Source organism: Hyperolius riggenbachi, chromosome 2, assembly GCF_040937935.1.
Source record: "Hyperolius riggenbachi isolate aHypRig1 chromosome 2, aHypRig1.pri, whole genome shotgun sequence".
NCBI classification, from domain to species: domain Eukaryota; kingdom Metazoa; phylum Chordata; class Amphibia; order Anura; family Hyperoliidae; genus Hyperolius; species Hyperolius riggenbachi.
In genome coordinates this window covers 293890933-293918907 of record NC_090647.1, presented here as the reverse complement: position 1 = coordinate 293918907, position 27975 = coordinate 293890933, and the positions used below count along the sequence as shown (strand labels likewise).

The following is a 27975-nucleotide window of genomic DNA, read 5'->3' as shown; positions in this document are numbered from 1 at the left end:
ATAAAGGGATAGATTTACATCAGAACTCATCTGTTTGATAATCTAGCTGGAGAAAGCGCTGCTATTTTTGTAACTGCTTCCTAACTAACTTCCCAACACAGCTGATTGCAGAGAATACGTGTGATCATGGAATGTTAATCAACAAAAATCTCAAGAGAAATGTCCCAAATGACTAATTCACAAACTGAAGATTAAGTTACCAGTAATCAAAGTCTGAATGGGGGAAAATCATGTTCGGTGTTGTATGTCTAGATATTGCTGTGATCATTTTTTGTAATGAATAGTTTCTATTTTAGGGTGGGAATTTTATGACTAGATAGAGACTAGCACTTCGGTATTCTCTTTCCCTGCAACTGTTAGAATTGACAAGCATTTACGTTTGTTAAATGATTGTGCATACTACAGTAGTCAGAGGAATTATACCCTGAAGAAAATGGAGAGTGTTTCTGCAGCACAAAAATGATGAATGTATCATCGTGTAATATGAGTAATGGAAATCACATAGACAGAAAAAGGGAATCTATTAAAAGGATTTCAATTTATTAATACAAAGTTTAAATTAAAGGGGGTTTGGTTAGGCACAAGTTGCACACACCTGTAATAAGTAGACGATATTGACTTTATTCCTATAAATGGCAAGTCACACCATTAGCTCACAAATATTGTACAGATCAAACTTAATACATTCTAAAGCCTGTACACACTTTCAATTATGATTGGCCAATCAGTGACCAATTTTACCACCTTCATGTAGTACAAGGGTCAACAGATATTGATTACAATTAGTAGATTGTGTAGGTTATTATTATTTATATAGTGCCGACATATTCCACAGCGCTGTACATAGTATATTGTCTTGTCACTTGCCGTAACTGTCCCTCAGAGGGGGCTCACAATCTAATGCCTACCATAGTCATATGTCTATGTATGTATCCTGTAGTGTATGTATGGTAGTCTAGGGCCAATTTAGGGGGAAGCCAATTAACTTATCTGTATGTTTTTTGGATGTGGGAGGAAACCAGATATTCTGGAGGAAACCCACGCAGACACTGGGAGAACATACAATCTACGAGCAGATAGTGCCCTGGCTGGGATTTGAAGCAGGGACCCATCGCTGCAAGGCAAGAGTGCTAACCACTACGTCTCTGTGCCGCCCACCACTACGCCACTGTGCTGTCATGTGGGATGAGGAAAACCAGTGATTGACCACTCATAATTGAAAGAGTGTACAAGGCTTAATATATCATTGATTCAACGCCAACATTTCCCATGGCACAATACAGATGATATAAATACTGTATAATTCAAATAATGTACACAGATAAACAAGACCATAACAGATATTACATAGATTACCTAGTTGTATCACTTACCTTGAACAATGTACATATGAAGAGCACAGCAAGTAGTTATAGGTACTCCAAGGTACAATATTAACTTACAATCCAAGTCATACATTTTTGTTATATGGCCCATCCCGGTACACAATGATCACGACCCATATTAGTCATTCATAGTTGGATTTAGCAATGATTGCACATTCACGTTCCCAACTTCTCAAGCTGTACTGACCACTGTAGCACATTGGTTGTGTGAGGCTGTTGGCACATTAGCATCATACCAGTGATGAACAAGCATGCTGGAGTCCAGAATCCAGAAAGCAATTTAAAATGACACGGTGTAACAGATCAGGAAAGTATACAATTCTCCCACTCTACCACCTAAGCCGATACTTCCTCGGGGGCCTTTTTCACCAATGGAAAAATGCCATGGAACACCTGAACACTCCTCATGGAAGACTGGGGTTCCACATAACTCCAGTTGAGACGCTGCTTTACATGTTCCTGATCCACCTAGGAAATGTACGCTTCTAAGAAAATATCAAAGCTATAAGTTAAAAGGATTGTGAAAGACTGAATAGAGTACTTCAGCTAAATCTATGGAGAGCTTGTTTCTGTCAGGGCATACTGTATGTGCTGAATGATAAATGGACAGAACACACTGCACAACTCAATAGGACATAACTAAGAAGCGCGATTATGATAAATAATTGCACACAATAAATCTCAATAAAGACAACACAAATGGTACGAGAACAACTCTAGGAAATTGCAGAAACCTCCATTTAGTCTCTGTATATCCAATTAAAACATGCCAATCATCTTTTAACCGCGCTATGAACTATTACACGTAATTATTAGCATTTGCTGCAGTTCATGCACCAGTTGCTGAATAAAGAAAGCAAGCAAAAATCAGGGTTGATGACATATGTAGTCTAACTGCTTATTTTACACATCACAGATTACATTTCCTACACAGGGGGTCCAAAGCAGAGGTCACACTTGTAAACTGTTCATTTGGGAAATCTGTATAATTATTATTATTATTATGCATTTATGTAGCGATGATGACATTTTCTGCAGATCCTTATGCTAGCTACACACTCTTCAATTTCCTGTCAGATCAATGGGTCACACAGATTATTTCTGACTTGCCCAATCTGCGCCAATTGATAACAGGATCGATTTTGTGAAGTAAATTGAGGGAGCAGTTTGGACATATACACACAATGCAATTTCCGGTCAGATTACCTGTCGATCAGACGGAAATTGCATCGTGTGTAGCTAGCATAACTAGAAAAAACTATCCCTCAGTAGAGCTCATTATCTGCCCCTACCATAGTCACAGTCTGATGTTTCTACTATGGGAAAGGCCAATATTTGAAGCCAAACCAATAAACTTATTTGTGTGTTTTTGCTTTTGGGATATAGGAGATAACCGGAGTGCCCAGGGAAAACCCACACAAACAGCAAGAGAACATTACAAACACTCTGCAGCTGATATTTGAGCGTTGAGAGGTTATCCACAGTAATGTCTATGCAAGGTATATGTGATGATTTGCTCAGCTGCCTGTGCAGGCAGGCAGCTTTTTGACCATTGTGTAGGTTTGCATGCTGCAGGACTCTGGAAAGAAGAGCTTCTGTCAGTTTTGCAGCTTGTGCTTGCTGAGGAATTTGCATACGTTGTCATGCAAATTGCCTGGCCACATTCATTGGAGGTGTGTACTATAAGTACTATGTGTGTCCCACAATGCTTGGCTGTTCATAAGGAGTCTTCCTGTGAAACACTCTGGGGAGTGTCAGCCATGCTCTTGGTTTGAAGATCAGCTTAGAGTAATTCCTGGAAACTGTGCTAGGCAGATTTCCCTAGTACAGTTAGGATTGTTTATCTGTTTTGTTTGTCTGTTGCGATTGTCCTGTCCCAGCGGTGGTCGATAGGAAGTCGTTCTGATCTCTGTTCTTGGAGCATAGCTGGTGCAGCGGTTGCTACCAGCTATCTCTTCTGTTCTGCCTCTCTGGATCGCGCTAGCCACTTTTCGCTAGCGCTGTGGATCCTTCTGTTCTGTCTCCTGGGATCGCGCTGGCCACTTTTCGCTAGCGCTGTGGATCCTTCTGTTCTGTCTCCTGGGATCGCGCTAGCCACTTTTCGCTAGTGCTGTGGATCCTTCTGTTCTGCTACTCTGTACCTGGGTCGCGCTAGCCACTTTCACTAGTGCTGTGGATCCTATCTCTCGCTTGTCCCTGTTTTCGTGTGTCTGTCTTGTCTGCTACGACCGCTTACTGAAGGCTCGGAGAGGTAACCGTTAAGCAAGCGCTCGCGTCCTCTGTTACATGTTTGTCTGTCGATGGTTAGTTAGGCGTGCTTGTCTCTATTGTGCTTATCACGTGGAGACCGCGCATAACCGCGTGCACTGTTGCAAATGAGTGCGGTGTTCGCGCTAGCGTTTGTTATTTTCTGCACCTCCTCATTGTATGATTTGCTGTGCCTTTGCTAACCTCATATTCTGTTCTGATCTGCCTTGTGTCACGTCTGGCGATCGCACCTCTCGCGATCGCGTTCCTGTTTCATATCTGCTGTTGTGTGTGCACTGTCGCGGGGTGGCGACTAGGTTGCCGCACACACATACAACCTGTCCCTTTGCTCGTCTCATTCGCAATCGCCTCTCTTGCGATTGCGTTCTGCGCTTCGTACAATTCCTGTCTGGCATTTGTGGAGGTACAGAGGATTGGTTCCTCTGCACTCCCCAGCGCCATCTGCCGACAGGAATTTTCCCTCTACGGGTGCGTAGCACCTTTTGCTGGGTGCCTGCAAATATACGCTTGTGGAGGATTTCCGCTGTGTCAGCACACGCGTTGTGCGCTGATCACGGAGAAAGTTCCACAATTGTTACAGTATGACCAGCCCAACCCAAAACCCCAGTGTAGACGGAATTTCTGATTTGTACGATTTTGTCGAGTTTGGGTCCTGTGTCTTTAAGAGCTTTAAAAGGCTAAATTCAGAGACCAAGGCGGAATTTCTTTCTGAATGTGTGAGGTTTTGCCTGAGTCCCAACTTTCAGATTTCTGATCCGTCCACGTCGGCTCTTCTGTTTTCCTATGTGCTCTTAAAAGACGATTTGTTCACCTGGGCATATGATGTGCTAAAAACCAATTCTTGGAATAATAATCTGTATCAGTTTCTTGCAGTGATATTCTCTCACTGGTTTAAACTGCCTGGATTACCACCTGCTCTGATTGAGTGTGTAGCTGCTGATAGGTCAGCTGATCTTTCCCTTCCATGCAAAACTTTTCAGTATGACAATCAGTTCAATGTGTCTGTTGCCACTTCAGGTTTTAAACAGCAGACATGCAAAGTGGCTAAAAAGAGAAAAACTAAAAAACGCAAGCATCAGAATAAAACACTCCCTAATGATGTGTATGATGATGTTGCTCAATCTCCAGGTTTTTTGCCCCAATCCAAAGCTTATGTGGATCCTGCTATAGGTAGGATCGCACACTATATTAAAGCAGTTAAAAAATCTGTTCTTGTTCCTGAACTCCACCCATATGGAGATTATCTGGATACTGGCCTGTTTGAACCCCCATTTGCTTCCTGGGATGTTGGGGCCTTGCTGGAGGAATTCGATTTTGATTGGAAAGCCTTTTGCGATTTTTACATCGCAAAAAAACGAGGATGTCTTGAATGATTGTCTCGATTCTATGTACCTTCTGATTGATTCCGATGAATGTGACAAGGATGATGTGGATCTGGTGATCTATGTATGGCAAACGATTTTGGATGAGTTGCACACACACCAACCAATTGATTCCAATAAAGAGACATCGTTGTCGGATGATTGTTCCTGCCTTTCTGGGGTAAAGCATGAGAGTCTTGACTTTGTGCAATCTGAAATGAATGAGTGTGCCGCTGTGGTTGATTCCTGTGCGAATCCTGAAGGATTCTCTCCTGACAGTGTGCAGTTTGAATCTGTGCGATCTGATGCCTGTTTCTCGGATGTTCCTGCAGAGTGTGATCGGCCTGAGTCTGCCGGTTTCCTCAAGGATTTGTGGGATCCTTTGTCATTTAGAAACAGATCTTTGAGATCTTCCGTCTGTGACCCTGCTATGGGGAAAATTTCTCGACTATGCAGCGTCAAAAGTAAAATTATTATGCCTAATAAAGTTTATCCTGTTGATGTCGCTATTTCTTCTGCAAATGAGTCTCTGTCTCACCCTGTTCACACCTGTAAGGGCCCATTGCCTGGGGACAGTTGCTCCAGTGTTTCGGTCCTAGATGCCTTGCAGTCTGCTCCGCAGATCGCGGAGGTTTGCGCTATGGAAGCGTCAGTTTCACAACCTAAAGCGATTTTTGATTCGCAGGTTTTGCGTTCTGGCTCCTCGGATTTGACATTGTTAGCCGAATCTAAGAGTGAGACAGCGCTTCGGTTTTGCGAATCTGACTCTGAAACAGCTCTGCTGGGTCCAGAGAAAGTTTCTCTGAGCCTGCCCTGTACCATGAATAACAAAATGTCCAATCACACTGACATTTGGGAGTCCCTTTCTTGCTTTGAAGAAAGTTCTGACTCTCCACCCTGTACTCTAGATGAGTCAATATTGCCTTGTACAATATCTCCTGCACTGCCCCTAGAGGCTCGTCTAGGTATTGCTGCTATTTTTACCTGTTTTTCTGCAGTTTTGGAGTTGCAAGCTAGTTTGACTGCTACGCAGAATTCTGGGTGCAGTGAGGTTGAAGTTAGGGAGTCAGTGTGTGTTCCAGTAAATATACCTGCACATTCCCCTCATGATGATGAGATCCAGTCTCAGTTTGTGGTGGAACCTTCCCTGGGACATCTGCCCTGTTCACAAAATAAAGTTCCAGTTTTGCCCTGTAACATGGATAGTACAGAATCCTTCTTAGAAAACTTGAAAAATGATGTTTCTGAGGTCTTGTTTGATGTTCTGGAGGTCTCCGAGTTCCTCCCAAAGGGTGCAGAACTTGTAGGAGATGTCTCCTGCCCCCCAAGTCCTTCTGAGCTGTTGCCCTCTTCCGTAGGCATTGCTGCCTTGCTGGCTACCTTTTCAGCTCTGGTGGAGCTTCAGTCATGTGTAGTCAATGATGATATTGCAGTCACAGAAATTTCCGAATTTGAATCCGAGTCTTCATTTGAAAGTCCAGTGCTTGAGACCATTGCTCGTGATGATTCTCTGCCCGGTCCTGGTTTTGGTTTCCTCGTGTCGGACTCTGAGGTTGGCAGTTCCCCAACATGTCCTGAGGTTTCTCCTGTGCTGGTGTACCCCAATGTGCTCTGTGACCCAGAAAGCCCAAGTGTGCCTCGGTTACCAGCATACTCAGATGCTTCCTCGGTGGAGACATGTTCTGATTTAGCCTGCCTGCTTGCATGCCCAGAAGTGGTCCCTGAAAGTCTTGATCTTGATGGGTGTCCTCGTAATTCTGAGTCTGGAATTGTCATTGGTTCCATAGGGGTTCTTGATAGTTCTCCATGTGAGCCTGGTGATTGTTCTTCCCTCTTGGGATCTCTGTGGAACTTCAAAAGGTTCTGGGAGATTCCGGGAGAAATTTTGCTTGGTACCCTGGATAAGATCAACGGTGGCTTTTGTGTTGTAAGGGACACTTCGAACAGGTTTTGTGGCAGATTTGGTATTTTCGGACGCTCCTTGGAAGGTGGTGGGTATTGTCTGGAGGGTTTCGGTGGCTTCTTCTCTGGTATCCACAGTCCTGATGGGTGTTACGCTGAGACTTGTAGTGCTGATGGGCATGTTTCGGTGGCTTCTGTTTCCGATGAGGTTGGTTTCGGGTGGACTGACTCTGGAATTGGACCTTGTCGGGCTGTCCCGACCTTCATGAGTCTTCAGTTTGAGTCTGTTGCTAATAGCACTTTTGAGGGTCGTCTGGAATTCGACCCTGGAGGGGGGGGTACTGTGATGATTTGCTCAGCTGCCTGTGCAGGCAGGTAGCTTTTTGACCATTGTGTAGGTTTGCATGCTGCAGGACTCTGGAAAGAAGAGCTTCTGTCAGTTTTGCAGCTTGTGCTTGCTGAGGAATTTGCATACGTTGTCATGCAAATTGCCTGGCCACATTCATTGGAGGTGTGTACTATAAGTACTATTTGTGTCCCACAATGCTTGGCTGTTCATAAGGAGTCTTCCTGTGAAACACTCTGGGGAGTGTCAGCCATGCTCTTGGTTTGAAGATCAGCTTAGAGTAATTCCTGGAAACTGTGCTAGGCAGATTTCCCTAGTACAGTTAGGATTGTTTATCTGTTTTGTTTGTCTGTTGCGATTGTCCTGTCCCAATGGTGGTCGATAGGAAGTCGTTCTGATCTCTGTTCTTGGAGCATAGCTGGTGCAGCAGTTGCTACCAGCTATCTCTTCTGTTCTGCCTCTCTGGATCGCACTAGCCACTTTTCGCTAGCGCTGTGGATCCTTCTGTTCTGTCTCCTGGGATCGCGCTGGCCACTTTTCGCTAGTGCTGTGGATCCTTCTGTTCTGCTACTCTGTACCTGGGTCGCGCTAGCCACTTTCGCTAGTGCTGTGGATCCTATCTCTCGCTTATATTCTGTTCTGATCTGCCTTGTGTCACGTCTGGCGATCGCACCTCTCGCGATCGCGTTCCTGTTTCATATCTGCTGTTGTGTGTGCACTGTCGCGGGGTGGCGACTAGGTTGCCGCACACACATACAACCTGTCCCTTTGCTCGTCTCATTCGCAATCGCCTCTCTTGCGCTTCATACAATTCCTGTCTGGCATTTGTGGAGGTACAGAGGATTGGTTCCTCTGCACTCCCCAGCGCCATCTGCCGACAGGAATTTTCCCTCTACGGGTGCGTAGCACCTTTTGCTGGGTGCCTGCAAATATACGCTTGTGGAGGATTTCCGCTGTGTCAGCGCACGCGTTGTGCGCTGATCACGGAGAAAGTTCCACAATCGTTACAGTATAGCTGCAGTCCAGGTTTTGATAGGTTGTGTCTAATGTTGTAGGGGTTAGGAAGGTCAGGGGAGATTACATTTAAATAGGATTAAGGTGCTCATACATCAGGCACTGTATGGACAGATCAACCAAGAGACAGATCTCTCTCTGATCAAATCTGATTGGATAGAGATCTACTGCCTGCCCGCAGTCCAAATCCTGATTGATTTTAGCATGAAATCTCTTGGGAATTGGCCTTGTGACACCACATCCACCACCCCGTCAAGCTGTCCCTCCTAATGTAATATGTGCCACTCCCGGTGCCCTGTGCAGTGTACTCTACCTGACGGCAATGGCGTACAACAGGGGTTGCAGACGTTGGGACGGCACCAGGACCCTTGAGCCAGAAGGGCCATGAGGGGACCTCCCTCAACCTCAGTATTAGCTCTTTATTGGTCCTGTGCTGATAATAATCACTTCTAGTAATCATTAACAAACTGTTCCCCATCCCCTTCTTGCACCTCTAACACTGTGGTTGTTGTCACAGACCGCAAGGGCCGGTCTGTGGACGGGTCAATCGATCGGCGTCAGAAATCCTCTCACACTGTAATTTTGCTCAACACGAAGCGTAACCTGACTTCGCAATTTGATGAGCCGACTCGCGGAGGGAGCGTTCAGACACCAAAGGATTCACCACACACATACAATTCAAAGATCTGCCACCAAGCGGGTTACACAGCCCGCTACTGTAATTATACTACTACTTCGAAAACGCTCTATTAACCCTTAGCAGTATGCAGGAACCTGGGTCAGATCTTTATATCTGGGCCGGGTTCTCCCATACGGGTTAGAAAGGTACACTTCTATTGAACATGGTAGCGGTTTCAGGAGAATAGGTACATTTGTGTATATTCAGAACAGATTGTAACCATAACGATTTTTAAACGTTTTTATAACAAAGTTGCATTACATACATTTACACAGATTAACACATAGACACATAGCTAAAACTAAAAGGGATAAAATTAGAAAGTTCTTACTTAGTTACGCTTGAGCAGTCCATTTGGAGAATGAAGAAAGTGTCCAGTTTAAATGAGCTTTACGAGTCCTAGGAAAAATGCATGCGTTCGGTCCTTTTGTGAACGCATGCTCGAAGCTCTTTTTTAGCAGATGAAATGATGAAGGACTAAGGCGGGCTCTGCTGGCCCCATATTTATACAATCTTAGAATTGGGGCTGGATTACCTCCAACTAGGTGGAGGGAATGCAGGGTTATCTCCTGGCAGCAAGGTTGCCGCCCCAGAACTCAGAGCCAGAAAATGTAACATTTATTAATCCTCTGTGTGACTCCGCCCCAGATGGGTGCATCGCAAATCTGAGACTATATTCATAAGCGGCCTGCGACCCTGTATCAAGTGAGGCTACACATGCCTATTCTATCGCGTTCAGTTTGCACAGGCTGAATAAAGCGGTTTCCCGACTGACCCCTGACAGTTGGAGAACTGTAATTCAGGTGAATGATAGAACTGATTTATGGGTATCAGAAAATGTATTTTTTGTCTTTCTGTGACAAGCCTATTTTGAATTACAAATACATAAATGTTCTCTTTGTTTGATTGTATGATTTTGGCGAGGATTTCTTATCTTTACTGGTTGGATCTAGTTTCCTTGGGGAATGCTGTGCCAGCAACTGGACCCAGCGGGAGGTCGAGCTACGTGTGAAATTCCTTGCTGACCTAACACAGGACATGGTGGGAAGTTACTGTACTCTGCAATGTTCTCAGAGGGGGGAAAAGAGAAAGGGAGAAAAACACTCTGATTGTCATTTTTAAGTGAGAATGTCACGTCCACTGATGGCGCAATCGAGGTGCGTCATCGGTGGGCGCGATATGCCATTTTATTCATCACAGTTGTCCTTGGCAGGTTTTGGTGTGTTGTATCAATTGTTATGTATAGAGTGCTCGTGGGGGGGGGGGGGGGGTGTGTGTGGGGGGGGGAGGGGAGGCGGTAATAGGTCCTTAGCTACACTGCCTGACGGTGTAATTTATTTGAACTATTGTGTATAGTTCAAATAAATTAAATTGATAAAAAGGGAATAACAAATATTACATAGAGGTCATATTAGTCAGAGCAGGATTATCCACCAGGCAACATAGGCAGGTGCTTGGGGCCTAGTAGGTATCAAGGGGCCCACATGTCACCCTCTGTGACCTCTCTCCACTTCAGCTTATCAAAAGGACCACAAGGGGGCCCCAAATCTACTACCTTGCCTAGAGCCCTGTTACATCTTAATCCATCTCTGGTATTAGTTACCTTTCAGTATCTACTGCCATGGCCTCAGACCTTGCACCTTTAAATATAAAGGTTCATTTCTGATAGTTATAAACATAGTACCTTGTGTTAAAGTAAATATTACATTTTGTCCACAATGTGACTGTAATGACTTTATTTGTTTTGAAAACTAGGTATGGTTTCTTTGCTTTCAGGTTTTCAGAGAAAAAGCAATAGGACTAGGAAAGAAACTGTTACCAGCCTTTAGCACACCTACTGGGATCCCACGGGGTATTATCAACCTTGGGAAGTAAGTCGTTTTATGGATCCTGAACTTCTTTCCTTTTCAAATGATAACCTGGCAAATGATTTCACTGCAGTTAATTTAGCATACATTCCTACATTCTTCCAACATTCCTTCTAAATGTTCATATGAAGACCTGTATCCACAGTATCTGAGGACCTAAATACACGCAGCAACAAAAGCAGCCATTCTGTCTGTTACCTTGTTGGATTTTCAAGGACAGGGTCTAAATTTGCATTTGAATGTCTCATAATTTTGAAATTTGACATTCAAATTTATATGATAAATGTGGATGGAATCCAAGAGTAGTTTCCCAGAGTTTGCTGCATAATTTATATTTTCTGATGGGTATTTAATCGATGATTATTCTCACTTCTACGTCGCTCCATTTTAATAAATAAACATTTACTCTGACAAAAATGATCTTAAAAAAAACTAACCGCAAAGGATTTGAATGGGCATTAAGCGGGTAACCTCATATCCCACTTCATCTGGTTAGAATTCTCAGAGCAATGGGAGAGAACAGCTGAATTATTATGTTTTTTGTGCTTTGTCTTATTAACTCATTGTTTGTTAATGATGTGTAGTATATGCCAGTGGTTCCCAAACTTCCCTTGGGCGGAGCAACTGATCTCAGCGTAGCACTGTGTCGATCATGCCCGTGCTGTGTGGTCTAGGCGTCCAGAGTTTCAGCTGGGCACCACACAGATCAGCTAAAAAAAAAGTAATTTGGCCACCTGCAATAGCCGACAGGGCCAGGCCGAGGCAAAGGAGAGAGAGGCTCTAGCTATCATTCCCCTATTGTGCTTGAAGCAGAGAGAAATCAGAAAAGGGAATACATGGCAGTGACTTCAAGCCAGAGGTGTTGGGGGCCCTGGGGCGCCTCTTAGTTTAATAGCAATCAGTGTGTGATGGCTGGTTTGGGAGGGATGGAGGGGCACATTTTGGTGTCTCAGCCTTGGGTGCTGGAGGACCTTGTCCCCGGCTGTGATAGCCTGTACCAAAATTACTTTGCCCCCCCCCCTCCCCCAACTCAGAGGGGAGAATAGTATTTAGCACAAGTCGGGAGTTCATGCAGGAGCAGGGTGAGTGTATTTCAGCTTCACCCTGCACCAAAATTACTCTGGCTCATAATAAATGTATTCCCAAGGGTGCTGCGCCATCCATCCCTGTTGCCACCTCGTCCACACCATCCGCCCCCGGTCATGCCATCCATCCCTTTTGGCATTGCCAGATCCATCTGTCCCATCGAGCACACAGCAACCGCTGAAATCTCTTAACATGGTCATATACTAAATGCAGTAACTGTACCCTTCTTGACAACCACTAGTATATTTAAACATCTTAGTTATCAGAGTTCAAATAAGCTCAAGGTAGCCTTAGCAATTGCAAGGGTTTAAAAATAAATAAATTATTGGCTTCTGTTTGTATCTAAAGTAACAGCCCACCCCACTCGTGAGCTACTCCCCACAGAATAGAAGATATTCTGTAGATGCCCTTAGTAGCTCTCCCTTTGCATGTTTCCATACCACATTACTCTTCCCACCAGATGTTCTATTGTGCAAATTACCTCTCCAATAAAATTTACAGTGCAGCGCCATCTACAGATCAGAGGGAGCAAGGGACAGTATATTGGCTGACACTGCACCAGCTGACTAGGCTTCAGAATCTACATCTTCAGACAAGTGGAAGCCTTTAGTAAAGTAATAGGGACTTAAATAGTAAAGGGGCTTAATTAGGATAGATTACTTTACATGTATCCCTATTCTGTAAGTTCTTGTGACAGTACATTATATAACTGCATTATTTTGTGTACTGCGGAGTAAAAGGTCCTTTGAGAGCTAAAATGTTTAGTAGCCCCCATGATGAATTAGTAAATAAGTACATTTGAGAACTGTAATAAAATAAGTTGTAAATCATTTATGTATACCCACAGCAACACACAAAGGGGAAATCCAAATGGGTTTACTGTTCTGCTCCCATCATTTATTTCTTACATGCTTTTTATATTTTCAGTGGACTAAACTGGAGCTGGGGGTGGGCCTCTGCTGGAAGCAGCATTTTAGCTGAATTTGGGACCCTGCACTTAGAATTCTTGAAGCTCAGTGAACTATCTGGCGATCCCGTGTTTATTGACAAGGTAAACTGACCTGCTTGTACCATATATCAAATGTGTAGTGCTATTCAAATTAGATTTAAAAGGACTATTTACATAACTGTATTTTAATTGCTATACATTTATTATTTATGAGTAAGATGAAAGTAATTGCTAAGTAGAAACCTCTTCCTTAAGGTGACATTTCTTGCAGGTGAACACCATCAGAAAAATTCTGAAGAAAATTGAGAAGCCCCAAGGATTATATCCTAATTATTTCAGCCCTGTCAGTGGAAGCTGGGTGCAGCGTGAGTACTGTATTACAATTCTATCTTAATTAGCCACAGGGGAACCTTATGACTAAGGTTATGTTCATAGTGGGTTATTGTGGTGCATTACATTATACAATAGAACCGCATTACTAAGGCAATGCAATTATATCGTAATGGTACATTCACAACAGCACATTAGCAGTGAGGTACAAAGGATGCATCAAGCATAAGGCGATGCTTGAGTTGCGTTTTCGCATAATGCAAGTGTTTACAGTGGCAGTGAAGCATACATTCGGTGTACCGTTTGCTTCACTGTGTGCGTCGCACCATATGCATTCCATGCAATATGACTTTTCCCCTCCATTGGGTTCCTGTTTTTACAGGGAACCCACCAAACTCCCCACTGTGAACGTAGCCTTAGTGTTTAATAGTGGAATAATGGTGCAGGTTGTAAGAAAGCCACTATTTTGTTTGCAACATATGGATTTGTGGAGAAGAAACACAGCACATAAACATTTTGTTAGACATTGCAATAGCTACTAAAAATGTTAGGAAGCCATTCTACAATATAGATTTGCCCAGTGGCTCACACAAATGGTACTAATCTTCGATACTTTGAAGACATAATTTTTTACTGCTTCTGAACTTCAAAGTCCTGGTCCTTCAAATGCTTGTTTTCTGGAATGGCTGCTTCAGCCATAGAGTGCGTGGCGTGCATTTTAGTTGTGCAGCCTCTGGCAAGATTTGCCTCATGGGTTTCCAAGAGCTTTATTCTTGTAGAGAAGAACAGTTGTACTGAAAATTAAGAACTTTTTGAGATCAAACTGGCCTTTTAAGAGCCTTGCTGTTTCCTAGTGAAAAGAGTCCATGTATAAAGTGATCACAAGAAAACATCAGTTTTTGCAGACTTCACAAAATCTGAATCCCATCAGGCTTCCTGGGCTTTACTGTTTATTTCTTGGTTAGATTTTATTCATACTCGCCAGTGGAGTAGAATGTCAGGCTGCCTTAACCCATCAGATTCTGACCAACTGTTCTAAGTGATCTTTCCTGCCACATGTTTCCAACCAAGCCAGGTGTCTCCAAAAACAACTCATCTAAGATGGCCATACATTACTTGATGGCCACCAGATTGACCATCAGATAGATTCCTCTTTGATGAAATCGGATTACGTAACAGTCCAGGATAAAGTTTCACTTTAGTTGTCTATATACTGTAGCAATCTAGAAAGTGATTTAATCTCTCCTTTATCTATGACCTACAATTAAACAATTACAATGTTATTGATTGTAGCACAACATAACATTTTCTAGTGAAGTCCAAACATCCTCACTTTATTGTATTTGTGGACTTTGTTCCAGATCTGCCATTAAATGGTTGCTGTGTAACAAAATTAAGTCAAATGTCAGTCATCTTCAACTGTTTTGAACCCTTTTAGTTTTGCGTACTGCCCAAGTTATAGGTTGAGCAAAATGATGTAACCAGAAGGTTGATTCACTAAATGCATTTAAACCTGTCGCACGTCATGTTCTATTCTTCTTCTGCTACATCGCTAGCCTACACCCTCACATATCCTTGGTGATCCAGAGAAAGGCAAAAAACCCTTATAAGGCATGGTCCAAAAGGGAAAAAATTATTTCTCGACTCCAGATGGCAATCAGATAAAATCCCTGGATCAACACTGTCGGGAATTACCTATAGACTTGGATGTCTTTCAATGTGAGGAAAGCATGTAAGCACACAGATATAGAATTTGCCACAGCTACTTCTTGTGGTAATACATTCCACATTTTGATCACTCTTACAGTAAAAAAAACTTTTTCCAAATAAGTGGCTAAAACTTTTTTCCTCCATGCGCAAATCATATCCCGTAGGCCTTTGCACAAGCCTAGGGACAAAAATCTTATCTGCCAAGCGTTTATATTGCCCTCTTATGTATTTATAGATGTTAATTAGATCTCAATGCATCTTTTCTTCAGACTAAATAAGCCCAATTTATCTAACCTTTCCTGGTAATTGAGACTTTCCATCCCTCTAATCAAGTCCAAGTATATCACATCTACAGCATTCCCAATAGCCACACTAGCATTCACCGCCTCATAAAAGCTGAGCATATTAGTCAAACTAGACCTGTCCTTAGTAAAAAAAAAACATTCTCTGATATGAAGTCTTGTAAAGCATCTATTAGGACTCCCTCAAATAGTTTGCACTCAATTGATGTTAAACTTAGAGGTCTATCTTGTCTCAGATCTGATTTTTTTGCTCTTCTTACATAATGGGAAAACGTGGGCAGTACGCTAATCTATTGGCCCTATCCCACTTGAAAGAAAGTCACAAACAATAAGATAAAGGTTTTTTTTGATAACTGAACTTAATTCCCTTAGCACCCGAGGATGTACACCATCCGGGCTAGGTGCCTTATCAGTCTTGATTTTATTTAGTCTTGCTTTCACTCCTTTCTCCACCTAAGGACCACGGGGTTTTCTTCTGATCGGTGCTGCGTGGACTCTCCAGCCCGCAGCACCGATCAGGAAATAGCCAGGGCGATCAGACTTCCCCCCTTTTTTCTCCACTAGGGGGATGTCCTGCTGAGGGGGTCTGATCGCCGCCGGCTGCCTGCACTTTCCGGGGGGGGCTCTTCAAAGCCCCCCTCCGCAGCGCTTTCCGCCATCCCCGGCTTTCCCTCCCTCTCCCTGTACCTGTGAGTGGCGCAGGACGGAGTTCCGTCCTGCGCCGGATAGGACAGGCTTCTGCCTATCAGATGCCGGCGATCCCCGGCCAATCAGAGGCCGGGGATCGCCGATCTACGTCACGGCGCTGCTGCGCTGCAGCGCCGTGTGATGTAAACAGCGGGGATTTCTTCCCCGGATGTTTACATTATGCGTGCGAGCCGCGATCGGCGGCTCGCACACTGTTCACGGAGACAGTCTCCGTGAACTAGCATGGAAAGGCCGCTCGGTCGAGCAGCCGTTTCCATGCTATACCACTAACGACCCGCCGACGCCTATGGGCGTTAGGCGGTCGTTAAGTGGTTAAGTATTTAATATTGGAATTGAAAGATTGGGACCCTTCCATATCTATAATTTGCAACTACAATGTTTCCCTTGTGAAGACAGAAGCAAAGCAAGCATTCAATAGCTCAGCCCTACTTTGGTTGTCCACCATTGAGTTCCTTGCCTCATCCTTTAGAAGTCCAATACAATCCACCTTTCTTTTTTTAGCAATGATATACGTGTAAAACTTGTTAAAATAAAAGTTGAAAAAAAAAAACAGTGTGCTGTCTACCCAAAAGTATGATAACTGGCCATGACATCTGGACGGTGTGATGGGCAGTGATGTATAGATATATATGCACATTACATTTTCCCCCTTTTCTTTTCCCTATTCCATATTCATGGACACTGCTACATGTATATAGAGGAATGCAAAAGCTCTCACTTTATGGAAACTGCTGTTGCTCGCATACTGCTAAAGCAGTAGCGGCAGAACTAAGCCAAGGGATTATGATATTCCATCCCTGGTCTTAGTAAATTAGGCTCTAGGTGTATACTGTTCTTGCCTGTCAACTGTATTGCTCTAGTTAGATCCCTAGCAAGGACATGCAACCTCTTCCTGTGTTTTTATAATGTGGGAGGAAACCATAGGTTCAATGGAAATCCATACAAACATATTGGTAGATTAAATGGCTACATTTTTCAATGTGCTCTATATCCTACATGTACTATACATACTTACAACACTGCACAATATGCCAGCACTATAAAATGAATAATGGTAGCAACATTCTGCTTTACAGAACAAAAGATGCTCCCGGAATGTACAATAGCAATCTGATCAATTCCACAGCTTAAATTTGTTCTGTTATCTTCATGACTTTTATCTATAACTTGTGTCTCCTGCCCTTTGCAAAGTCATTGGAATAAAAACACAAGTCTTACATTTTAATATTGACCTTGAAAATGATTGTACATATTAATCAGTCTCCTTTTTTCCCAAAACAAAAACACTGGATATTACATGTGCTTTGCCTGCAAATGAGAACTTCCATCATTTCACTGATTTAGTTGCCCACATTTGAACTCTCTCTAATTCATTTGTTTTCTTCCTATGGTTTGGTTCCAAGAACTGCAGCTCTTATTAAAGGCACAGCATGCCCTTGCAAGTGATTTATACAAGGACAATACTTGCAGAGTGTATTTTTATTTACGTCCCCAGATTTTGCTTGAGCAGCTGCTGCATGGTATAGAGACCACTGCCTCACTTACTGTTATCTATATTCCCAAGCATTTTCTTTACAGATGTTTTACCCGGCTGTATTTAGTGTAATATAAAGCAGATACTACCTGTAAGACTGGTGCACATACAAGGAAGCTAGAAGGGAGACCCAGGCACTGTTCAAATGATTGTATTTATTGGAGCAGCAAAGTGCCCTGCAATGTATTCACACATGGCTTCATGCAGAAGGTGAATGGCTTGGGGTGTGGGAACCAAGGCAAAGGCAAGCTACAAGGGCAAAACAAATAACATGATTCCCTACATCATCCTAAAGTGATACATTATGGTCTTGCTTTTGGGACAACTAGAAGTGATAACCTGCCCTTACCTGCATTTTTAAGGTTCTTTTTGAGAAGGCAATTCTGCATTTGAAGTGTTTTTATTAAAGCAGACCTGAACTCAGAACTTCCTATCTTATCTAAAAGATAAACAACAGCATAATAACCTTTAAAGACAGACATTTCTTTGTTACAGTTGATACAAATCCTGCAATAAATCTGCAGTGTCTAATTCCTAACATCCTGTGTTTACCAATTAGCTGCTCTGCCGTGACAGCCCGCTGACACAGATAAGAGATCAAATTACACTGGTGATTAGTCACAGATGAGGGAGAATTAAGCTAAACTCTCTAAATACAAACAGGGTGCATTTCTCTATGTTTTGCTTCTGTCCTGTGCAAGAGTTCAGGTCCACTTTAAAGGTATTGTAGTTAGTTTTTAACCCACAACACAAGATCCTGGTGTTCTGGATCTCCATAAATGTGTACCCCATATACCACTATTTCCATCCAGGAAAAGCAGACCTACTACCGGTACTTTTACCCTCCCAAATCTTTGCTCAAAGTGTGACAGTATAACAAGGCCACTAGCTAATTCTTACATGTGAATTGTGTTATGTTAAAAACAAGCCATACACCAGTAATAATTCCTCAGGAAACTCTTGGGGCTTGATTCACAAAAGAGTGCTAACTGATAGCACGGCCGTTTTCGCGTGAATTTTCGCAGTTCGCGCAATCGTGAATTTTCGCGTGAAACGATATATTTTCACGCGCAAACGCAAATTTTCGTGCACAAACGATAGCGGGTTTGCATTAAAATTCGCATTTGGTGGAAAAAGTTATCGTTTCGCGCAAAAAGCAAAAACGGCCATGCTATCAGTTAGCACCCTTTTGTGAATCAAGCCCTTGATCTTGATTGTTTTTTCCTGACTACCCTTAAAAAAAACAGCTAATATCATCCTTGTGTATCAGAAGTAGAACATTTGTATTCTTTTGTTGTCGCGTGTATAAATATGTGTGTCTCAGATCCAGTTATATTTCATGCTGGATAAAGAAGCCTAGTGGGGGTTTTAAAGCTTGCATTTTCAGTCTATTGAGCTAGCCTGTAAATGTTATCACCTTAGCTCCAAAGCCTCAGCTTTGCTGAATGGCTGGAATACTACAATGCTATGCTGCTCTAGTGCTGAAAGATACGATTAATCACCCCATATTGTGGGACTGGAAAACCACTTACACAGCCGGACAGTGACATGTTCTTCTTGTCTGCATGCAAAAACAAACATCTCATTCCACAAGGACCGGGGATATGGAATCTCACTTTAGTTATAGAAAACAGCAGATTTGCAGAGCAGCTGTGTACCAAGAGCTCTGAGAAACTGTTAAATAATCTTAGCAAGATCTGCTATAATCTAACCGGGGCTCTTAAGAAATAAGTACAAGCGTGAAACGCTCTGCTGCAGAATGATGCTATGGGTATGTAGAGTACATTGCAGGCTTTCTATGAAAAATTATAATTGATCCTAATTACGGTAACATCAAAATACAAAGCAAACGCGAAAAGCTGCCATCTCACTGCATTGGAAACACAAAAAGATCAGTCTAGCTATGTGAACGATGTCTCTTCAAGACAACCTAATAAGGCTGAGATGACAATATTCTCAAGAGGATTGTTATCTTTACCCAGCAAAAACTGTAGGTATAATTAACTGTACAGTGACTTAGCAGTTATATCAGAAAGATGCAGCTTAAAAAATATCTCCAAAATAGGACCCAAATATGGCAACACCAAAGTTATATTAAATATAAGACTACATACAAGAGGTACATAATGATATTATCAAACCAAAAGACAAAGGTCACACTATAGTCATATTAAATATAAGACTACATACAAGAGGTATAACCAAATACTCCTCCTTTTCCCCCCAAGTACAGAGCAACCAGCAGTGGATTTATGCTGCTAAATGGACTATATTCCACAGCATCTGCACTATAATTAGAACTTATTTCAGACAGGGTCTGTTAGTAGAGATGACCCGAACGGTTTGCCTGCGAACGGTTCCAGGCGAACTTCCAATGGTTCGCGTTCGCCATGTAACGCAAACTTTTCCGGAAGTTCGGTTCACCCCCATAGTGCACCATTATGGTCAACTTTGACCCTCTACATCACAGTCAGCAGGCACATTGTAGCCAATTAGGCTACACTCTCTCCTGGAGTCACTCCCCCCTTATAAAAGGCAGGCAGCGCTGGCCATTACACTCACTCGTGTGCCTGCATTAATTAGTGAAGGGACAGCTGCTGGCAGACTCTCATAGGGAAAGATTAGTTAGGCTCTTGTAGGCTTGTTAGCTTGCTCCTGGCTGATTGTTATTGCTAAAATAGCACCCCTCAACAGCTCTTTTGAGAGCTAATGTTCTCCTGATGTGTTTTTTTTTCTGTTGCCCACTGACACTGCATTATACAGCCCTATCTGTTGCAGCTGGACCTTGGTAATTGCTATTACTGTGCCAGCCAGGCCCTGCCTAACTATCTATACTGGGACACCTACCTATGCCTACCTAACTACTGGGACACCTACTTACCTATACGGGGACACCTACCTATGCCTACCAACCTACCTATACTAGGGCACCTACCTATACTGGGTCTCCTACCTATGCCTAGCTAACTACTGGGGCACCTACCTATGCCTAGCTAACTACTGGGGCACCTACCTATGCCTATCTACCTATACTGGGGCACCTACCTATGCCTACTTACCTATACTGGGACTCCTACCTATGCCTAGCTAACTACTGGGACTCCTACCTATGCCTAGCTAAGGCCCGGTTCACATTAGCGGTGGCCGTCCGGAATCGCCGTGCCGGAGCCGGACCGCTTGCAGAACGGACGGAACGGACGCACGGCAATAGCAATGAAAGCCTATGCGTCCGTTCACATGCGTCCGTTCTGCCGGACCGGATCCGGACCGGATCCGGACCGGATCCGGACTCCGGCGTCCGTTCCAACATGCGCTATTTTTTGGTCCGGCTCCTCCGGCAGCCGTATCCGGGGCGGAGCCGGACTGCACCATCCGGCCAATACAAAGTAATGAGAACCGGAGAGCGCACAACACACTGGCTACAAAAACCGGACGTTCTACCCCACTTCCTATGCATTTTGGATGGGGACCACATGGAGTTCACAGAGTGGGGCAGCAGCGATTTCATGCTGGAGCTCTAGGCAGCAACATGTCTGATAAAAGTCTGATAACGAGGAGGCGAACAACAGAGAATTCCCAGGTATACGAAAAATGCCTGGATCCATGGTCCCAACTGCAGTCTCTGTATCCACGGATGGTCTCCACACGTCCACCTGTCTCCAACAATGACCCCAGACCCTTCTGCTGACCTCCCAGACCCCAGGTATTTACAGGTTGTTATCTCCTTAAGAAACCGGATCCGGACCGCAACCGTGTTCACACCGCACGGAAACCGGATGCAAACGGACCGGATCCGGACCGGATCCGGATAGGAACCGTACGGATCAGGTCCGGTCCGGATACGGTGCGGTCCGGACATCCGGTGCGGTTTTGACAAAACCGCAAGTGTGAACGGGGCCTAACTACTGGGGCACCTACCTATGCCTGTCTACCTATACTGGGACACCTACCTATGCCTACCTACCTATACTGGGACTCCTACCTATGCCTAGCTAACTACTCGGACTCCTACCTATGCCTAGCGAACTACTGGGGCACCTACCTTTGCCTATCTACTTATACTGGTATTATCTAGGTATACTGGGACTCCTACCTATGCCTAGCTAACTACTGGGGCACCTACCTATGCCTATCTACCTATACTGGGGCACCTACCTATGCCTACCTACCTATACTGGGACTCCTACCTATGCCTAGCTAACTACTGGGGCACCTACCTATGCCTATCTACCTATACTGGGGCACCTACCTATGCCTACCTACATACAAGAAGATAATAAGGTCGTTGCTTCATTGTGGACAGACCAAATTTGATCAGCTGGACAGTCACTGTTGTTCTATCAATGAGCTACCACAGCCCGGCGACCATATGGGCTTGAAAACCGTCACGGCCTGCACTCTCGCCATGGTGCGCACCAGTCCAGCACGGCCGTCACTACGCAAACAGCTGTTTGCGGTGCGTTATACAGTGCGTTTGGTGTGTCAGTGTGAAGCAGTACTCTAATTACACTCCCTGATTGATGCAAGATGTTTTAAAGCACTTTAGGCCTGCAATTTAGCATTCAATGTGATTTCTGCCCTTAAAACGCTGCTTTGCGTCAAATTCAGATTTTTCCCCGGGACTTTTGGCGTCTATGCATGCAAAAACTCACTCATCCATGCAAAAACTCAGATGTTAGACCCCTTGAAACATCTTTTCCATCAAAGTTTGCCTCCCCATTGAAGTCTATTGTGGCTCATTAAAGTTCGCGCGAACCGAACCTTTTGCGGAAGTTCGCGAACCGAACATTGGAGGTTCAGGCCATCTCTATCTGTCAGGCAGGGTGTAGAGCTGTTGGAAACCACACTTGCTGATCATTGCTTTGTGCTGTTGGGTTTATCATACTGCATTTGCACTCCTGTTAGATGGGTGTTCTACTTTAGTGACACAATATTAGGCCAGACAGGAAAATGGGGTTTCCTGGAGAAAGACAAAAAGATGGAGGAGTGCTCCATAGTGTATTAACACTTTAATGGTACAAAAAACACACAAGGTTAAAATCACATTACTAGACTGTAGTGTATGATATGTTTTTCAAGGGTAAAAACACAAATCAGCATCCTCAGGTAGCAACCTGTCCCTCCTCTGTGGCCAGCAGCGGTGGTGGTCCTTGGTAACAAATGGATTGCAGGTGCCTCCATTGCGTAACCATGTGCCAGTAATGTCACAATGTGTTCATCCATGCCTCAGGTGAAGAAAATGTAGCTATTTCACTAAATAGTGGTATTTACGCAGTAACATAGCACAAGCTGCGTACATAGCTCAGCACGTGAAGGGTCTGCTCTTTATGGTGATGTGTTGGAAACAGGAAATATAGCCATACAATGGTATGAGTGACTCTCACATGACCCATATAATATATGGATTGCTGCTTGCTATGTATAGGGCAGGGCAGCTGCAGACCAGGCAGAGGGCCCATGCTGATCTCTGTCCACTAAAGAAAGCACTAAGTTTGGACACACTTTAGGCAATTTTCTTGCTCCACAGGAAGCAGGATTCCTCTGGGCAGTACCAAGACCTTGCACAGGGATAATCAGGTTTGGAAACTAATGATTAATTACATGGCAGCTGATGAATTGATCCAGCTGACAGAAATTAAGTTATTAGCCTTCCAAATCTGATTAGTGAAAAGTTCCTGTTCAGCCCAGGGGAGTCGGAGCTCAGGGGTCATGTGTTTTATGTATGCAAGTGCCTATGTATGACAAGCACCTATAGAACAAATGAAGTTACGGCAATGAATAAAGTCAAAATTTGACTATCTGACTATAGTATACAGTTTTATATTTTTTTGTTAAGATGGTTCGCAGCTGAAAAATTGTTTCTTTCCTCCTTATCTTCACAAAGCCCACAGTGACTTGTCAGATGTAATTAGAAGCTTTAGACTTTAGCCTAATATAATTTCCTTTGAACATTGGAGAACTGGTATGTAAACGACATTGTATTAGAACACTTAATTATGAAGAGACAATTTTCAAATGACAATGCCGAGAAGAAATTGCAATTTAAAAGGCGCTCGGCCTAGATACTTAACGTCAGGATTTGCATGTGCACAAATGAAATATCGGATTAAATTCTTTATCATCCTTCCTGTACAAATTGTGTGTCACTTTTCTTTCTATAGATCATGTGTCTCTTGGAGGACTTGGTGACAGCTTCTATGAATACTTAATCAAGTCGTGGCTGATGTCAGCTAAACAAGATAATGAAGCGAAGGGCATGTACTATGAAGCTGTAGAGGTAGGAAACAAGCATCGTGTCTTGTCAGCTAAATACTTTTACTATTTAGGTCAGTCCTCTTGTCAAGCCTTATTTGTCATCCCAGAATGCTAGTCCTGCATTACAGAGCTGGGCATATTATTTAGGGATTTATCAGTGTCACAAGTGGATACAATTAGAAGTGTTCAAAGAACAGCAACTGAAGCTGTTTCACGCTCTCCAGCCATGCAGTGCTTACCTGTTCTGATGCTTTTCTTTCACACACTCAGACTAGCCCATCTCAGCCCTAAGTTTTTAGCATGTACTTCTTTCCAGTTTAGATCCTGCTTAGGAGACATTTGGCACTACAGACACAGGTCTCCTCTTTTCTCTACTGTCAATTTGCTTTGGCAGCTTCCACTGCAGAAGTGGCTATTGTCAAGCAATACTTCTGACTCAGAAGGTATAGAAGCAGTATTTTCCTTTCTTGAACATCACCATGATGAGGATGTGAGATGCCTAGAAAATGGGCTGTGCTGACATGGCCTGTAATAGTAGCACAGTGGGAAAATTTGCTGCAGTATGATCCCTTGAAAACTGTCATCTAGAATTAGATTTGCATTTACATGAGAGCAATGCCCTTGGAATCAGGTTACTGTGTATCCATTTTATCATGGTATATCACGTACATGATCAAATATAGGTAATGCCAATGTCCAGACAACCACTGCATTCTCCTTTACAACTGACTGCAAACATAAGTGTATCTAGTGTCATTAAAATTATATACAATGAAAGGCTGAACACATTGCCGTGTCTCATACTTTCTGTGAAGCTAGCTAGACAGCTCTTACCCAATATGCAATATTATGGTAGCGCACATAGATAAGTCCTTATGCAGAAAAATTGGAGTATACTTCCACCACTGTGGATTTGAGGTCCACACCTGAGAACCTTGAGGCCGGCTTCACACTGCCAACCTGTGGTAGCAGCAGTGGCGTACCTAGGGTATTTGCACCCGGTGCTGGTTATCCACAGTCACCCCCGCCCAGGGCTGTGGAGTCGGTACAAAAATCTTCCGACTCCTCAGTTTATGAAACCACGACTCCAACTCCGACTTCCGGTACCCAAAATAGCTTCGACTTCGACTCCTTAGTCTAATACTTAACAGGGCTGTGGATTTTGTACCAAAATCGCCTGACTCCTCAGTTTATGAAATCAACGACTCCAACTCCGACTCCAGGTGCCTAAAATTGCCCAGACTCCGACTCTTCGACTTCGACTCCGACTCCACAGCCCTGCCCCCCCCCCCCCGTAATTGGGGCTACGTTGCGCGAAAAATGTGTGTGGTCATATACCAAAATGTGGGTGTGGTCACGGGTGGAGACAAGTTTACATGAACTTAGCAATGGTGGGACATTAGATTAGGACAGTGGTGGCGAAAAGTCACTTATCTATCGCAAAGTGCCAACAGCAATTTAAACTAAATACAAACATTTTAACTCATACATGAACATTATGGAAAATCCAAGTTGAAAATAAACTGTGAAGATAAACAATTTCATCCATCCTACTCCTGAAAAATGTATTTTTTTTTAGAACCTCCCAGTTTTATTTTCTGTTTTAAAAAGCTAAAAAAAAAAAAAAAGTAGGTTTAAAGGAGTTATCCGGTTTTAATAAAATGAACGCTACTTACCGGGGGCTTCCTCCAGCCCCAAGCTCCCAGAACCTCCCTCGCCGCATCTCTGCTCTCAGCCGTTCGCCGGAGCTCCGACCCGGTCCCCGGCGATGACGTCAGAGCGACCTGGAGGTCGCTTTGTACTGCGCCTGCGCGATCGGCGCTGTCAATCACCGCCACGTGGGCCGGAGCGGAGTGCGCAGGCGCAGAACTACTACCACCTGCGCAGTCCGCTCCGGCCCACGTGGCGGTGATTGACAGCGGAGCCCCCCAGTTCAGTTAGTGACAGGTGCCCCCCAGTTTAGATAGTGACTGGCGACCCCCAGTTTAGATAGTGACTGGCGACCCCCCAGGTTAGACAGCGACCCCCCCGGTTAGACAGCGACCCCCCCGGTTAGACAGCGACCCCCCCAGGTTAGACAGCGACCCCCCCAGGTTAGACAGCGGCAGCGAACCCCAGTTAGATAGCGACAGGGACCCCCCAGGTTAGACAGCGACCCCCCCAGGTTAGACAGCGGCAGCGAACCCCAGTTAGATAGGGACAGCGACCCCCCCAGGTTAGACAGCGACCCCCCCAGGTTAGACAGCGGCAGCGAACCCCAGTTAGATAGCGACAGGGACCCCCCAGGTTAGATAGTGACAGGGACCCCCCAGGTTAGATAGTGACAGGGACCCCCCAGGTTAGATAGTGACAGTGACCCCCAGGTTAGATAGTGACAGTGACCCCCAGGTTAGATAGTGACAGTGACCCCCAGGTTAGATAGTGACAGCGACCCCCAGGTTAGATAGTGACAGGAAACCCCAGGTTAGATAGTGACAGGAAACCCCAGGTTAGATAGTGACAGCGACCCCTGGTTAGGTAGTGACAGCGTCCCCCGGTTAGGTAGTGACAGCGACCCCCCAGGTTAGATAGTGACAGTGACCCCCCGGTTAGATAGTGACAGCGACCCCACAGGTTAGATAGTGACAGGGATCCCCCAGGTTAGATAGTGACAGCGACCCCCAGGTTAGTGACAGCGACCCCCCAGGTTAGATAGTGACAGTGACCCCCAGGTTAGATAGTGACAGCGACCCCCAGGTTAGATAGTGACAGCGACCCCCAGGTTAGATAGTGACAGCGACCCCCAGGTTAGATAGTGACAGCGACCCCCAGGTTAGATAGTGACAGCGACCCCCAGGTTAGATAGTGACAGCGACCCCCAGGTTAGATAGTGACAGGGACCCCCCAGGTTAGATAGTGACAGCGACCCCCGGTTAGTGAAAGGGACCCCCCAGGTTAGATAGTGACAGGGACCCCCCAGGTTAGATAGTGACAGCGACCCCCAGGTTAGATAGTGACAGCGACCCCCAGGTTAGATAGTGACAGCGACCCCCAGGTTAGATAGTGACAGGGACCCCCCAGGTTAGATAGTGACAGCGACCCCCGGTTAGTGAAAGGGACCCCCCAGGTTAGATAGTGACAGGGACCCCCCAGGTTAGATAGTGACAGCGACCCCCGGTTAGATAGTGACAGGGACCCCCCAGGTTAGATAGTGACAGCGACCCCCAGGTTAGTGACAGCGACCCCCGGTTCGATAGTGACAGGGACCCCCCAGATTAGATAGTGACAGTGACCCCCGGTTAGATAGTGACATGGACCCCCCAGGTTAGATAGTGACAGCGACCCCCAGGTTAGTTAGTGACAGCAACCCCCGGTTAGATAATGACAGGGACCCCCCAGGTTAGGCAGTGACAGGGACCCCCAGGTTAGTTAGTGACAGCAACTCCCAGGTTAGATAGTGACAGCGACCCCCAGGTTAGTGACAGCGACCCCCGTTTAGATAGTGACAGCAACCCCCATTTAGATAGTGACAGCGACCCCCCAGTTTAGATAGTGACAGCGGCCCCCCAGGTTAGTGAAAGGGACCCCCCAGGTTAGATAGTGACAGGGACCCCCCAGGTTAGATAGTGACAGCGACCCCCAGGTTAGTTAGTGACAGCGACCCCCAGGTTAGATAGTGACAGGGTCCCACCAGGTTAGTTAGTGACAGCGACCCCCAGGTTAGTTAGTGACAGCGACCCCCGGTTAGATAGTGACAGGGATCCCCCCAGGTTAGATAGTGACAGCGACCCCCAGTTAGTGACAGGGACCCCCCAGGTTAGATAGTGACAGCGACCCCCAGTTAGTGACAGGGACCCCCCAGGTTAGATAGTGACAGCGACCCCCGGTTAGTGACAGGGACCCCCTAGGTTAGATAGTGACAGGGACCCCCCCAGGTTAGATAGTGACAGGTGCCCTTCACACGTTGTGCAAATTTGGGATTTTACACCCCCCGTGGCCGTCCCCGCTGACAACCTACCCCTCACCTCACAGGCCTTCCCCGGTGACAGGCAGGAGCAGCCCAGCTTCAGACATCAGTATCAGCCGGCGACCAGTATGTGGGCGCACCGAACTCAGTGAACACCACGCTGTGTATGCGGAAGTGATGTCACTTCCGCATATCAGTGCGGTGTCCGCTGGGTCCTAGCGCCCGCATACTGGTCGCCGGCTGGTCGGAGGTCTGAAGCTGGGCTGCTCCTGAGTCCTGCCTGTCACCGGGGAAGGCCGGGGGGGGGGGGGGGGGGGGGAGCATAGGTTGTC

The 27975-nt window shown here is 45.0% G+C and overlaps 1 protein-coding gene across 2 annotated transcripts in view; it reads left to right on the top strand.

Moving 5' to 3' along the window:
- MAN1C1 (mannosidase alpha class 1C member 1) overlaps positions 1–27975 on the top strand; it is a 197573-nt gene that overhangs the window by 131384 nt on the left and 38214 nt on the right. For both annotated transcript variants that reach the window (XM_068268953.1, XM_068268954.1), the window contains 4 exons: positions 10732–10826; positions 12837–12960; positions 13130–13223; positions 23604–23719. In XM_068268953.1, coding sequence (XP_068125054.1) covers positions 10732–10826; positions 12837–12960; positions 13130–13223; positions 23604–23719 — 429 coding nt within the window. The remainder of the gene's footprint in view (positions 1–10731; positions 10827–12836; positions 12961–13129; positions 13224–23603; positions 23720–27975) is intronic.